The sequence below is a fragment of the Cnephaeus nilssonii genome, assembly GCF_951640355.1.
Source record: "Cnephaeus nilssonii genome assembly, chromosome: 2".
In the NCBI taxonomy this organism is placed as follows: domain Eukaryota; kingdom Metazoa; phylum Chordata; class Mammalia; order Chiroptera; family Vespertilionidae; genus Cnephaeus; species Cnephaeus nilssonii.
The window spans coordinates 100,302,378-100,317,417 of NC_137073.1; the positions used below are offsets into that span (position 1 = coordinate 100,302,378).

Here is a 15,040-nt window from a genome sequence, read left to right on the forward strand (position 1 = left end):
ACTTAGCTAAACACTCGGGGAAGAAGGAAATCAGAAAGGACATCGGAGCGTGTCTCTACCTTCACCGAAACAGCAGGATTCTCCCTCAAATGCATCCTTTCACTGTCCACCGAGGAGCAGCTGTTCCTGCAGTGGTGCTACCAAAACTCTGACGAGGCAACACACTCAAGGAAATAAAAACCAATTCATTACAGAACTGAGGAGGAATGAAGGGGGATGTGAAGACTGCTTTTTATAGGAAAGCACAATTCATCACTATCAGCATAAGTGATTTTACTAGGCATAAAGTGTGGCTATTGATTAAAAATTTGACTTTTCTCTGGAATTCTGCCAAGGATATGAAATAAAATTTTATTTTCTCAGTAGGGGAGTGAAGTACATAAACTTAAAATTTCAGATACTGCTGATTTAAATGACAGCTTCAAACATATCTTTCATTTTCAGTTAAAAACAAACCCCAAATTTGCCCTAGTATTCAGAAGGTCTAAAAAGACGAGCTCAATCACCTATTTTAACATACATTTGAAAAACATATTTAAACCACATGCTTCATTTTCAACAGAACCTTTGTTTTCACTTAAATCTTGGTCAGTCATTTAAATGGTTAAAATGGCTTCATGTAAATCTTCATTTGAATCTGGGATGGTTAAACTGCAACAGTAAAGATACAATATCACAGTCCATAAGTCAGTTTACAAGGTCTCAGTGAAAGTTTCTGTCAAAGACTGTTTTACTGCTCTTTGATTTCTTGAAAGTCACTTCTAGGAGTATTTTTTAGCTATCGCTTTGCTCTCCTCTAAAACTGTGCCACTGAAAAGGAGAAACCAACACTTACTATCAAATTACATTTTCTTCCGATTCCCTTTTCAAAATATTGAGGGTAAGAAGGGCGGACTTGGTAGTGCAATAATTATTACTGGTGCTCACAAAGACCAAAGCTGCCAGCCCTGAACACACAGAGGTAACCTGACCAGCCTGGGGGCCTGCTACTTACGGGGTGTTAGAAGCGTAAATATGAAGAAATGCTTCCTTTGATGCTCCATGAGGAAGCCATCATATCAAAACATGGAAAGGTATGCATGTGGCTCCCACCCTAAGTACCAGACTCCTCCTTCACATCATGCATAGGAAAGAGAAGGGCTGCTGCCAGGAGTCCAGAATAAGATTGAATGAAAACAAACAAACAATCAAAAAAACCAGCACCATGGGCCATGGTGCTTCAGAAAACCACAAACCTTTTTCTTTGCACATTCATTTAATCCAACCTAAAACATGCCAGGCAGGTTAAAAATAATGCATTTATGTAAGCACCCCCCTTCCCCCCCACACTCACACACACTTGCAAGGTTAAATAGAGAGCTCTGAAAGAATGATTTATTGCCACAAGAACAGAGCCCCAAAATAGATTGGCAATAAAAGTGATTGGTCCCAGTGGGGTTGAGAACTAATGTAAGCAAAGTCCTTGCCATGAGAGGCGTCCAGGAAAGAGTACCCGAGCCAGGGGCGCTTCCCAGCCCTGACCCCACCTCTACCAGAGTCCCACTCTGAGCAAGTGGCTTAACCTCCCTGAAAGCCTAGATAAAACGTAATAATAAATTAAGTAATTAAAAAACTGTACTGGCTCACCTCTGTGATGCCTTGACGTTTGCTGTATCTTTTTTGATGCTGAGCTCTGTGCAAAAGAGGACAGTGAGGTCTGAAATTCACTAACACTTGCGGAAAAATCTCAGCTGCGCTTTAACACACCATAACCACATTTTTTTGGCTCAATGCAATTTAACACTAATTGACCTTCCTGCTAGTGCCAGATCTATAAAAGGGGGACCAGGATTGTCCAAATGAATAGGAAGTTTCTGAGCCAAGGACCTGAGTGGAGAATGAAATGACAGCCTATGAGGTGAGACCTTGAGCAAGGTGGGCATTGGGCGCCACAAAGCGGGCGAAAAACAATCGTTGCCCGAAGACCTAAACTACCCAAGGAAACGTGGAGGGAACCACAGAATCCGAGAGAGTGAAACAGCCTCTGAGCCATCTTCCCAGACCCCTTTCCAAGGGCAGGAGTCCTGTCCCCAGCACCCACCTCCGAACCTTGGCAGGAAGCAACACCCCTGCTTCAGCACTTCCAGTAACGACAAATCACATGCAGGCTTACGCTCTATCCACTGAGCCAAACCGGCTGGAGCCACTCTACTTTGTTTAAAAGTCCTACTGAACTAATGTCTTTCCCCTTCTTTCATCCAACCCTGGGTACCACTTTTCCATGTGTGTTTACAAAGATAAATTGTAAAGCAGCACAGATAAGGAATAAGAGGAAGAAAAGAAAAGAAGGTGGCCAAGCAAACAGTTTAAGGCCGCGACATGAAAAGCAATGAGAAGCACCATGTCTAGGTCACACAGGCAATCTTAAATCCCAGGCTCAAAAACAGCCTGGAGAAAAGTTCACACCTAGACATGTCCACCCCAACCAATGACTACTGATTTTCCATGTTTCTACATCTTAGGAAAGAATGTCGCATTTTACTAATAGATTGACCTCTCCATTCAGCCATTCACATTCAATCAAAACTGCCCAGGGGCGCCCCTACCTGAGCCATTCTACCAGCTGAGCTCCCCACCCAGGGTCCTCTTGCTTTGTCTGTCCTGACTGTCCAAACCCCCCCGCTAATCCCCACCAACCCAACTGAATGGTCCCTCTCTAGCCTCTGCTAGACATCGCTGCCCTAGATGCTGGAGCCAAGATCTAGGTCAGGAATTGGGAGCTGCCCGAAGGAGGGAGAAGCACTTTTAAAAGACCTTCCGGATTTCCCTTGGGATGGGACAGCGCAACTGCTGCCGACTCGAATCTGCTCTGGCTCCTGATCCCGCATCAAACAACTGAAGAGGTGATTTGTCAGATCGTTTTGGAGGATGAAAGAAAAGAGCAAACCAGTGAGCAGCACTGTCTGGTTCTGCCCCAAAATGAGCATGAGCAGGGGCCTGGGAGCAAGCATGGCCACCAACAGAGGTATCTCCCCAGCTAAGTCCCCGCGGAGCACCACAGTGACACGGAGCAAGTTTCCTGTGGGCATCATCCAGTCCACCCCGATGTCTTTGGGGGCTTATGAGCAGAAGAAGTCATGTCCCTAACAAGTATAATAAAGGTGTGAGAAAGACTGGTCTCACAAGCACCGTCAATTCCATCCGCTGAGAGGAGCTGAATTCTGCACAGAGTCTATTATTTTGTGACAGGTGGTAGAGGCGAGAGAGAAGACAGGCTAGACTTTAGCTTCAGGGCATGAAGGGAAGACGACCCAGTTCTGCTATTAGGAAGTAAGACGGGACTGCTCCATCGCGCTAGGTGCACACAAAAAGGCTTTCATTTCGAGGTCGTGTTTTCTTAAACCTTTGCTTTCTGCAGGGGACCTCACACGGAAAGAGGGAGCACCACCCAGGGATAGATTAACCCCAAGCTGACACTGGAGAGTCGGCATATGTCACTCCCAGCCACGATCAATCTGTTAAACAGACTCAAAAATAACCCCGCCTGGCCAAGATCAAGAAATCGAGTGGAAGACAGCACTAACCCAGGTTATCTCCTGACACCGCTAACTTCTGCCTCCGACCATCGCCCTCCCGATGCACACTGCTCCCTGGGACCAGTATTAACTGCCAAACTGATCTCACCGATTCTTGGGGACTGCATTTTGAGAGAGGGTATGGAGAAGCTGAGCCTCCGACCCCCCGGCACGCGCCCCAGGACCGGCGGCTCCCCCAGCCTACCCGGCCTGCCACCCTCCCAGGGGCCGCCACAAGCACCCCGCACACGCCCCGCGCACGCCGTCCGATCCGCCCCGACCTGGCCCGCCTCCTTCGCTCTACAGCCCCGAGGCTGCACCCTCCCCGCACCGCGCCGGGCCGGCGGGACACTGCGCTCCGGGATCCGGGCCCGCGGCCGCCAGCACCTCTGCAGCCGCCCGGATCCCGGAGCAGACGGGCCTGGGCGCGGGGACGTGGACCCGGCTCGCGCGGGATCTGGACCGGGCCGGGGGGGGGGGAGGGGGGAGGCACTGCCGCTTGGGGCCCAGGGACCTCCAGTCACGCCCCCCGCGCCTCCTCCGGATCGCAAAGCTCGCCTCCTCCGCGGCCACCCCCTCCGCGCCTGAGAGACACCTGGCACTGCCTCCACCTCCAAGCCACCCCGGCAGCGCCCCGGGAGCTCCCGCCCCGCGCCTCTCCCCACGGCCACCACGTTCCCAGCTGTCCCTCCCGGGCCGCCCCCGGAGACAATGGCTCGGCCGCCTCCAGGCCGGCCACCTCCCCCCAACACGGGTGCCGCGGCCGCCCCGTGTCGCAGAAGTGTAGACCGGGGCCGGGGAGGTGACAGGCGGGAGGGCCGGGCTCATGAACCTGCCCGCTCCGGGGGTCGAGGAAGGGCCAGGTATAGATTGGCCACCGGCACCGGCCCAACGGGGAGCCCGCTTTCCGGGGCCCGGCCCCGTCGCCCCCGTCCGGCCTCCAGGACTGGAGCCTCCGCCCTCGTCTCCCCGCCGCCCCCTCCTCGGCCCTCCCGCGACAGAGACAAAGAGCCGGCGCCCCAACCCGTGGAACTGCGGCCGCCGGGGTCCGGAGCCGGGGAGGCTGCACCGTGGGCCGACGTGCGGGCGCGGGGAAGGACGGGTCGGCGGCGTCCGGGCCGAGCGCGGAGCGCGGGGCAGCGCGGGCAGGGGACCCGCGGGGCAGGTCCGGGAGCCCGGTGCGGGCGTCAGTGGGTCGGCGAGAGCGCGCCGGGCCCGACGTGCGGGTGAGCACGGGGCGCGCCGGGACCCAGAACCGCACCGCTCGTCGGTGTTGGCCAGCGCACGGGCGGCGCCGCAATTGCACTCACCGGATCGGAAGAAGGCCGCGATGTCGGCCAGGTCCTTGGCCGCCTCCTCGGTCCCCTCGCCGGCGCCGCCCCCGCAGCCCGAGCCCGCCGCGCTGGCCGTGGCCGCGGGGCCGGAGGACGCGGCGGGGGCGGCGGCGCCGCCGCTGCTGCCGCTCATGGCTGCGGCGGCGCCCGCGGCCGCGCCCGGCTCGGGCCCCGCGCCCCTAGCGCCACGCGCCGCCCGCCCCGCGCCGGGCCTGGCGGAGCCGAGCGCCCAGCTGCCCGCGCCCGGCGCGCGGACGCCTAGCCCCGGGGCGGCGGCGGCGGGCGGCGGTGGCGGCTCGGCCCGCGGAGCGCGCCCACATAGACGAGGACTCCGCCCGGGAGCCGCAAGCTGGCCGCGGGGCGGGGGCGCGGGGCACAGCCTCGGCGGCGCCGGCCGGAGCTCGGGCAGCGGCGCGCGCCGCGGGGACACGCGATCGCAAGGGCTGGGCCCGGGGCCGGCAGGGTCTCCGCGATCACGGGCGCCGGCGGCAGCCGCGAGCCTCCATCTTGATTTCCACTGGGGAAGGAAGGAGGGGGCGGGGGGAAATCACAGCCGAGGGAACCCGGGTGAAAGGAAAAGGGAGAGCAGGGAAAGGAGAGGAAGGAAAAAAAGAGGGGCTTCGGCAATTTCCGGCGAACATCGTCAGGGGCCCGAGCTGGGCTCGGGGGAGGGCGGGGCCTGGCGGTGGGCGGGGTCTTGGAGGGGCGGGGCCGCTCGGGGTGGCCCGCCGCCCAGAGAGCGGGCGGGTGGCAGCCGGAGCGCTCAGCGGAGCTCCTGACCCTCCTCCCGGCAGCTCCGGCCCTTGGAAGGAGCAAGAACGCTCCGAGGAGCCGGGCGGACCTTTCCAGGCCCGGCGTTGTGTCCCCGTCGTGCGCTCGCTCCTGCACCGAGATGTTTATTACTGATCTCGCCGGCAGGGCGGGGGACTCGGGCGCAGGGCCGGCACTGGCATGTACTAGGTGCTCCGTAATAGTTGATGAATGAAGAGACATCGTGAAAACAGGTTAGCTACTCCAGTCCCGAGTGAGGCAAGCCTCTGAACTCCTGGGGGAAGTCTCCTCGTCTATAAAATGAGATTCTGGACTCACTCCACCAAAATGCAGAGAATGGGGAAGGTGATGGGACTGGGGAGACCAAAGGAAATGGGTAGGTGACATCCAGGTTTAGGGAAGGTCGGAGTCAAACCAGCACTTGACAAATATTCACGTATAAAACCTCAAAGATGTGGCTACAAGAGAAATGATCAAAAGGGTTGGTGTCAGAGGCTAGAGGATCCAACGTTGCAGAAAATAAGGAAAGACAGAAACAAGGTGAATATTTTTAAAACTGGATGCTGAAACCACTACACATGTACCCTGGAAATGAACAAAATGAATGAATGGTGTACCGGGTTTCTCACTGTTGGAGAGGGAGGTAACCGATAAGCAAGGCGAGGAAGCTAAATGATCCATGTGGATTAAGTTTGGAGACATCAGTATGAGTTTATGTTTAGCTTAATCTAGATACAAATGGGTACGTAAAAAGATTTACAGATATGCATATATACGTGGGTAGAACACATGCACAGATTTCCTTGCTCTGTCAGCTAAGTGGTCTTAGAAATAACACTCCAGTAGCAATGAGCATGCTTGGCACTCAGATCTTGTCTTTAACATGATCTCCAATAAAAGGAGCAAGGTCTCCTAGGCAAAATGGCTGGTTCTAGGACTGGGACAAGAAATATACAAGACCAGCCTGGAGCACGTTCTGCCTGAAGGTAAGGAAGTGTTCAAAACAAGATTTTTTTTAACCAATAACAAAAACAAGGGAAGTGGTATGTCAAAGGGATACAGGAGGCAATTGAAAGAGCGCCCGGTGGCCAAAGCTAGAACAATTTGAGCAAGAAAATAAAGAAAGCAATGCTTGATTATAACCCAAAGTATAAAATAAGTATCCATGAGTCTATTCTAATATAAAGAAATGATTTAGTAAGTAAATGGGGAGAAGACGGATATCCCATGCAGAGGGATTCCAAATCATTTATGCAGGTACTCCATTCTCAGTGAGATGGGATAGAACTCCTCTCTCCTTAACTATAGGCTGCACTTCCAACAATTACAAAATGGAAAGGGGATGGGAAGTAACCTTACTAGGGAGAAACCTAACAAAACACTACTTCGGCCAGGCGATCAACATTACATTAGCATCAATAGTAATAAATTATGTGGACGGTATGGCATATATCCTTCATATGACATAATGAGAATGCCACTTCCCTCTGTGGTCATCTTCCCCCAAACACATAACCCCAGTTTCATCATGAGAAAAACATTGGACAAATCCCAAATGAGGGACATTCTACAAAGTACCTAACCAGTACCCCCCAAAACTCTCAAGGTCACCAAAAATAAGGAAACCAGAAAAACTGTCACAGCCAAGAAGAGTTCAAGAAAACATGACAGCTAAACATAATGGGAACCAATAAAAGAAATTAGGTAAAAATGAAGAAAATCTGAATAATGTATGCACCTTGGTTGGTAATAATGTACCAATACCAATTCAGTCATTGTGAGTAATGTGAGGAAACTGGGTGTAGAATATATAGGAATGTACCATTTTCACAACTTACCTGAAAATCTGTAAAAGAAAAAAGTTTATTTAAACATTATTTAATTGTGTGATATCTCACAATGGAAAAAAAATGCAGGAGGTCCGAATTTCACCAGCCATTAGCTCAGGTGTGCTGACAATGTTTCTTTTCCTTCTTTTTCTGTTGGGTAATTTCTTATCTCCAGCTCCCATTCCTCCTCTTGGCAGAAAGCTTAATCCTAGTTCAGGAAAGACTCTGTCTCCAGGACTTTTCTTCGACAGTTGAGTGCTTTCCTCTCCTGCCTTCTTCCCGAGGTTGCAGCCAAGCTCCCAGAGGCACTGGCGAGATCACAGTGTGGGGTGGGGATGGGGAGGTTGCACGTGGCCCTTGGTCATCATGGGCACATGCTGGCACCAGTGTGGCTGTGTGGCCCATGTCTGTCCCCCTCCCTGACATTCCTGCCTGGACTACAGGCAGTGCTATGACCTTGCTGCCTTGTGTGGCGTGGCGCCCTCACCCAACCTCTTGACCTCTCCAGGTCTGCTGGCAGTCAGAGCCGTTCTCAACCACTCAGGACAACATTCAGCTGCTTAGTCCCCCTCCCCCCCACCCCCACCCCAGAGGATGAGGCCAAGTTCTCTCTGCTCCCTGATCCCTCAAGCCCACCTGGGCACAGGCTTCCTTTCTCAGAAACTCACGTCAGGGCCTAATGCTACCCATTGCCTCCTCACCTCCGAACTGCAGAATTATCCCCTCTGCAAGAAGAAAAGCTCTCTCCAGTTTCATCAGGCTTTCTTCCAAATTGATTGTTTTGGGCATAGCCTTTGTGTTCTTAGGAGGCTCAGTTGTAGTATTCAAAACCTTTGCTCTCCGATTATTCCCTCCACCGTGAGTTCCAAGAGCATTTTGAAACTCAGAAGTCAAGTGCTGAGTTCTTGCTTTTGCTTTGCATTCCTCCCATAGTAATCCTACTCTGCGGGTAGTAAGTACATGCTGAGGCCCTCACTGCTACCTAAACGGTAAAGAAAGGTCAGGAACTTGAAAAATAAAAACTGCTGGGGGGCGAGGGGGGCAGGTTGTATATCATGCAGCCACAGAAAGATTCATAATGCCATAGTAGTGGTACTCGGGAAGTGGCAACTGGAAAAGGCCCACTGCTGTGGGAGGGTTCTCAGGTGAGGGCAAGTTCTGGGTATTGGGAGTTGGCTGGAAAGAGAATGTGACTGAGTGGTAATGACCGCTAAGGGTGTTGGGGATCAAGGTGGCCACAGAATACATGTATTTGGGTATGAGGCACTCTCTAGGGTCGAGACCCAGACATTGACCAATTCTTCTATTTCAACTAGAATCAATTCCAAGAAAGCGATATAGAAGATTTGGGTCTGAGTGTGGGACATGCATGAAGGCTCACTCAGACCAGAATAAGAGAAAGAACTGCACACAGGTTGTTGTGTTGTGCCTTCTGTCATCTGAGCAGTGGAGGGGAATCTAAACAGGGTTTCACGACAGCTGCTGTTGGTCTGTCGATCCCACCCAACCTTCAACATTCAGCTCAGATTTCATCCCCTTTCATGGTGCTCCTGCATAACTCAGATGGACCTGTTCCCTTCTCTGCGTTCTGCAGCACCAGTCGTTCTGGCATTTGAGCATTACTGCATTCCATTGTGTATGTCATTTGTGTTTAATGTCCTGCCTACAAGATGAGATCCTTTGCAATCAGTACACAAGCATCAACAAGTCTCCTGTGTGTGCCTACAACTGTAACAGGCCGGAAGATACGAAGCAAAAGAAACAGCAAAAGCCAGCTGGGACAGACATTGCAAGTGGTCTGCTCAATATCCTTTCTCTCCTTCCTAGCAGAACCCATGTCTGGCTAAAACATTCCATTTCCCAGCTATGGTGGCCCTGTGACTTCGTGCTGGCAGATGAGATATAAGTGGAAGGGACTGGGCAGGGCTCACAAGAAAGTCTTCAGACTCAGCATGTGCATGCCCTTTGCCCTTTGCCCTTTACCCTTTGTCCTTTCTTCTCCAAAACACAGACAAGATGCTGAAGGTAAAGAGGCCACGTGTGACTAGGAGAGGGTGAACATGAGGACAGAAGCACATGGAACAGATGAGAGTGAGCTGCCCAGCTCCGGACTTCTTGTTCCACACAAGACAAAGACCTGGCTTTAGTTACATGGCTGTAAGTTGTGCAGCCAAAACAGCTCCTAATGGATAGACCAGCCCTGGTTTTCTATCAGTGTTTTTCAAACTTTCCCACCAAAAAACCTTGAAGATGGAGGAGGGTGAAGAGACAAGGGTAAGTTGTGTCCTTGGAGGCCTGGGAAGGGAACCCAAACAGCCACCACCAGATGAACATGTCTTTAAAGTTTCTGGCTTTTTCTTAGAAATGCATGTGAGTTTTTCCTTTTCCTTATATACCTGCATTTATTTTAACAAATAATGTCTTAACTCACTAGTTGCTTTGAGTTGGATCACATCCTCTTCCCCGCTTCCTAAAAAAGATTCATTGAAGGTTTAACCCCCCAGTACCCTAAGATGTGAGCTTATTTGGAAGTAGGGTCATTTTGCAGATATAATTAGTGAAGAGGTGGTCATACTGGAGTAGGCTGAGCTCCTAATCCAATGTGATCATGTCCGCATAAGAAGTCGGGCCTATGCGACAGAAACTCACAGGAAGAATGCCATGTGGAAGTGGAGGATTGCAGTGAAGCATCTATAGCCAAAGGGGATGCCAAAGATTGCTGGCAAACCACCGGAATCTAGGAGGTAGGCAAGGAAGGCTTTCCCTGCAGGGTTCAGAGGGAGCATGGCCCTGTCAGCACTTGGATTTCAGACTTCCAACCTCCAGAACGGAGGCAATAGATTTCGACTGTTCTAAGTACCTACTGTTAGAGCAGCTTAAGAAATTCACAAGCTAATCTTGTCCTCCAAATTTTTGAGTGAAAACTGTCATTCTAGAGAGAGAGAGAGAGAGTTATATATTGATCTTCTAGATGATATTTGATGGGTGCTTACTATAAAGGAAAGGAAAGAATCCAGAGGACCATCAAGAGTGTCAACTTAGGGCTACCAGTGTAAATTAGTGTTAATGAGGACATACTATAGAAATATCCAGATGAAAACTTGAGCTATGGGCTGGACCTCCGGCCAGAGTTTGAACTCGAACTCTAAATTTGAGCTAAAGGGCATAAAGAAACCTGGAGCTTCTAGGCTTGACTAGTCTACCAAGGAGATGAGTGTAAAAGATGAGTATGGTATGGCGTGGGGCTGGGTTGTGGTACCACACAGTAGGGGGATCTGGTTAGAGGTGTGACTTAAAGTGTACTGAGTGTCTTCAGTTGGCCCTGGAGCAGATTAAGAACCATGGGGAGCCCGACTGGCGTGGTTCAGTGCTTGAGCATCAACCTATGAACCAGGAGGTCACGGTTCAATTCCTGGTCAGGGCACATGCCAGGGTTGCAGGCTCGGTCCCTAGTGTGGGACGTGCAGGAGGCAGCTGATCAATGATTCTCTCTAATCATTGATGTTTCTATCTCTTCCTTCCTCTCTGAAAACACCAGAAGAAGAAGAAGAAGAAGAAGAAGAAGAAGAAGAAGGAGGAGGAGGAGGAGGAGGAGGAGGAGGAGGAGGAGGAGGAGGAGGAGGAGGAGGAGGAGGAGGAGGAGGAGGAGGAGGGGAAGGAGGAGGAGGAGGAGGAGGAGGGAGGAGGAGGAGGAGGAGGAGGAGAAGGAGAAGAAGGAGAAGAGGCAGCAGCAGCACATGGAAGAAGAAGAGCAGGCCCACAGGACATCTCATTCAGATAGGACACACTACCTCAGATAGGACACACTACATCTCATTCAGATAGTCATCTGCTCACAAATGACTCCAAGTGAACCCAGCTTCTTGGATTCCTTTGACTTGGGGTGACCTCTACTAAGCCACAAAGCCAGAAAGGTCCAGGTCAGGGCCCTGCTTGCCCTGTCCCTTTGACATATTCGCAGGCACAGGCCTTGGGAATGACTGACTGGCCTTGAGGGTGGAGTAGAAAGGGTTTGTTGAGCCCCTTCACACCAGTACTTTTTCCAGTCATTGAGGTACCACTGAATATACAAATCAAGCAGAGGCCCTGGTGGAGGTAGAAGGGGAATTAGGCGAAATGACCCTGGAAAAGGATCAGGGCATTTGAAGTACACAGGGGGCGAAATATATGTGTGTGTGTGTGTGTGTGTGTGTGTGTGTGTGTGTGTGCGCGCGCGCGTGTACATACACATGTGTCTGCACACATGCTTATGCCTGCCTGCACTTGGGTTAGGAGTTAATAAAGATCTTGATCTGGTAGCAGGGAAACCCAACAATTCAGGAAGAAAAGATAAAGGCAGACTTGGCTTTGAAATAAGCTCACATCTGGAGGGGCAAGGTTTTACTATTACTGATAAGTAAATGAGAAGAGTGTCTAGAAGAAATGACAGTATTTCTATTTGCTGCTTTGATCAATGTTACAGGCTTATTGCTTCCTAACTGCTGACTTTCTGTTCCTGGCCAGTAACTCCAAGTGCCAAATTGAACCCCCAGCCCAAAACATGCAGAATCTGAAATTCTACCAGGTGAGATTTATCCATTCTGATCCTGGCCAACTTTTGGTCTTCAAGATTTCTTTTTAAAGGATAAGTACTCCCAGGAGTACTAACACCTTAAACCTTCCTTTATCACTTAATGCATTCTAGAGAGGATTAGTGGATTAGCCCAGGGTTGGCCTGGAGTAAAGAGAGATGAAAGAAGGAAAAGAGAGATGGAAGGCACCAATAAAAAAGAACCCACTTTTCCCTGGCCTGCTGACTCAGTTAGTTGGAGTGCCATCCTGTATACCAAAATGTTGTGGGTTCAATTCCAGCTCAGGTTGGGACTCCTACAGGAGGCAACTCCGATCCATGTTTTTCTCTCATATGATGTTTTTTTTTCCCCCTTTTCTCCCTCCTCCTCCTCCTCTTCTTCTTCTTCTTCTCCCCCCCTCCTCCTCCTCCTCCTCCTCCTCCTCCTCCTCCTCCTCCCTTTTCTTCTCTCTCTCTCTCTCTCTCTCTCTCTCTCTCTCTCTCTCTCTCTCTCTCTCTCTCCTCCCTTTCTCTCTAAAATCAATAAACCATATTCTCAGGTGAGGATAAAAAAAAAAGCACCCACTTTGCTTTGGCCTACAGCTGGTCTTACTGCTTCTGTCAAATATAGCCCCTGAGAAAGGTCTGGCCCTGTTTTGTTGTTGTTGTTTGCGGGAATAGTGAAGATTTTATATTTCAGGGTTATTGGGTACTGGCTGAAGGCTTCCCATCACACACAGGAAGTCATGTAAAGACTCTGTGTCCAGTTCGGGCTTTTCTAGGAATCTTGATTTATTTATGCAGTCAACATTTATTGAGCCCCTGCTATACAGCAGACACTCTTAAAGACCACAGAAACCAAAACAAGCAAAAATGCTTGCCCCCACAGAGCAAACTTTCTAGTAGGGTGGAGAGAAAAACAATAAACCAGTAAAGTGCATAGTGGTCCAATGATAATATGTACAAGGGAGAAGAGTTAGATGGGAACATGAGAAGGTTGGGGTGAGGTGTGGTAGGCAACATTAGATGTGACATTTGAGCAAAGATCAGAATGAGAGAATGAACCAAGTGGATATCTGTGAGACAGAGGAGGGAACAGCACGTGCAAAGGCCCTGAGGCAACATGGTGTGCACACCTTTAAGAGGAACATAGGGAAGGACACTGTGGTTCAGAGTGGAGAAAAACAGGAGAAGCAACAGGTGAAATGCAGGAACCTCATCGCGTTTTTTTAGGGACTCTTTTCCTGAGGTCACAAGGGTGGAGGAGGGGCGGGGCTGGGAGGGTGAGGGTGAGTGTCTCTAGCTAAAAGCACCTCATTGGAAAGGAAATCAGTTCTAGCTCTGAGAAGCAAGGAAAGGAACTAATATCGATTGCTTGAAATATATGATCTGGATTTTTCCAAGGTGGTGGGACTGGCATTTGAAACATTTAAAAGCCATGCTCTTTCATTTACTCACTCTTCTCACCCCAGTCCCCACCTGGGTGACATCTCAGATCCCTGGTCTTCTTGTCTTCCTGTCTCTTCCACTCTCTCTGGCATGATCTAATTGGTGTCCCTGTATATTTATCTTTCCTGAGATAGAATGAAGGAGAAGCCATGACATGTGAAGGTGAGGCTACATTGAACAGCAGGGGAGCAGTAAGTCACATGTCCGCAATCCAGAACTTTCAGAGCCACCCTAGACAAAAGATGTCCGGATTATTTTACCCTGGAGCCCTACCAAAATCATAAAGATCTTACATTATGTGCTCTGCCTTTAAGGGGACTCATCTGCATTTGAGGATGTTATTTAATTTCCCTTTAATAAATAAAGACCTAAGTGCTAGCTGTTTTAGAATTTGGTAGTAGGAAATTACAGAGGGTTGTGCTTCCTTTTATGAGCTAATGCAAACGGTGGAAAGCGTGTTTCGTTTTATTTCTTGGAAGTCAAGATGCTCAGAATTAAGTTATGTGCTTACTTGAGACCCTGCGTTATAGTAGTGAGTTAACAAGCCAGAGAAAGTTGAATATTCACGATAATGGGATGTTATTTGTCTCTGCAGGTGCCTGAGGCCAGGGAAATCTGGGAGTCATAAAGGGGTTCAACAACTGGGGATTCAACAACTGGGGAGGGGCATCTGTCTCAGAAATGGCTCTTCCTCTGGACCTTCTCCATTTCGGCATCACCCCAACCATTGCTCCTTTGACCATAATCCCAGGACCTTCCCGAAGCATGGGATGGGTTTCGCCACTCCTCACAAATCTTTGATTCACTCCCTGCCCTTCAGAGTGCTCTTCAGACCCTTTGCATGACATTAAAGAACCACCTTGCTGGTGTTCCAAACCTGAGAATCTCCTGGAGCCTTTTTTAAAAATTGATTTCAAAGAGAAAGGGAGAGGGAGAGAGAGAGAAACATCAATGATGAGAGAGAATCATTGACCAGCTGCCTCCTGCACACCCCACACTGGGGATCAAGCCCACAACCAGGGCATGTGCCCTGACCGGAAATCGAACTGTGACCTCCTGATTCATAGGTCGATGCTCAACCACTGAGCCATGCCGGCCAGGCCCTGGAGCCTTTATTTTAAATCCCCATTTTGGGGCCTGCCTCAAGCAGAATGTCCCGGGGTGTCCCAGGGGCCCCACCATTCCAAGGCCCTGATGTCCATACCTGGTGTAGGAGCTGGACAGTAAGGCCCTGGAATGCGATGGCTTATTTAGACCAGGACCTCAGCCACTTATACATATGGGGCCGGTGGGGTACAGCCAGAGAGCACCCACTGTTCCAGAGTCTTCCACCACACCTGTGCTCCCCAGGGGGCCTCTGCCCTTGATCGCCTGATGTGAGCACCCCACCCGCCAATTCTGCACCATCTGACGGCTCTTCCGAATCATTTCCCCTTGTGATCCAATGGGGCTTTTGATGACTGTCTTTCCCACCCGTGCCCGGAGAGCGGAGACCAGCCCATTTGTTCTTTGTGTCCTTCGTTGTTTTCCCTTCACTGCGTCACAGATTTAGAA

General features: G+C 50.5%; 1 protein-coding gene across 6 annotated transcripts in view; it reads right to left on the bottom strand.

The window, feature by feature from the left end:
• Positions 1 to 5,033, bottom strand: part of TRIO (trio Rho guanine nucleotide exchange factor) — a 304,156-nt gene extending 299,123 nt beyond the window's left edge. For 4 of the 6 annotated variants that reach the window (XM_079791309.1, XM_079791308.1, XM_079791312.1 and 1 more), the window contains exon 1: positions 4,865 to 5,033. In XM_079791309.1, the coding sequence (XP_079647435.1) occupies positions 4,865 to 5,021 (157 nt within the window). In that variant the 5' untranslated portion in view covers positions 5,022 to 5,033. Of the gene's footprint in view, positions 1 to 3,663; positions 3,800 to 3,835; positions 4,125 to 4,864 lie in introns of those variants that run through there. The other 2 variants (XM_079791311.1, XM_079791310.1) reach the window with 2 other exon arrangements.
• Positions 5,034 to 15,040: the final 10,007 nt, after the last annotated feature.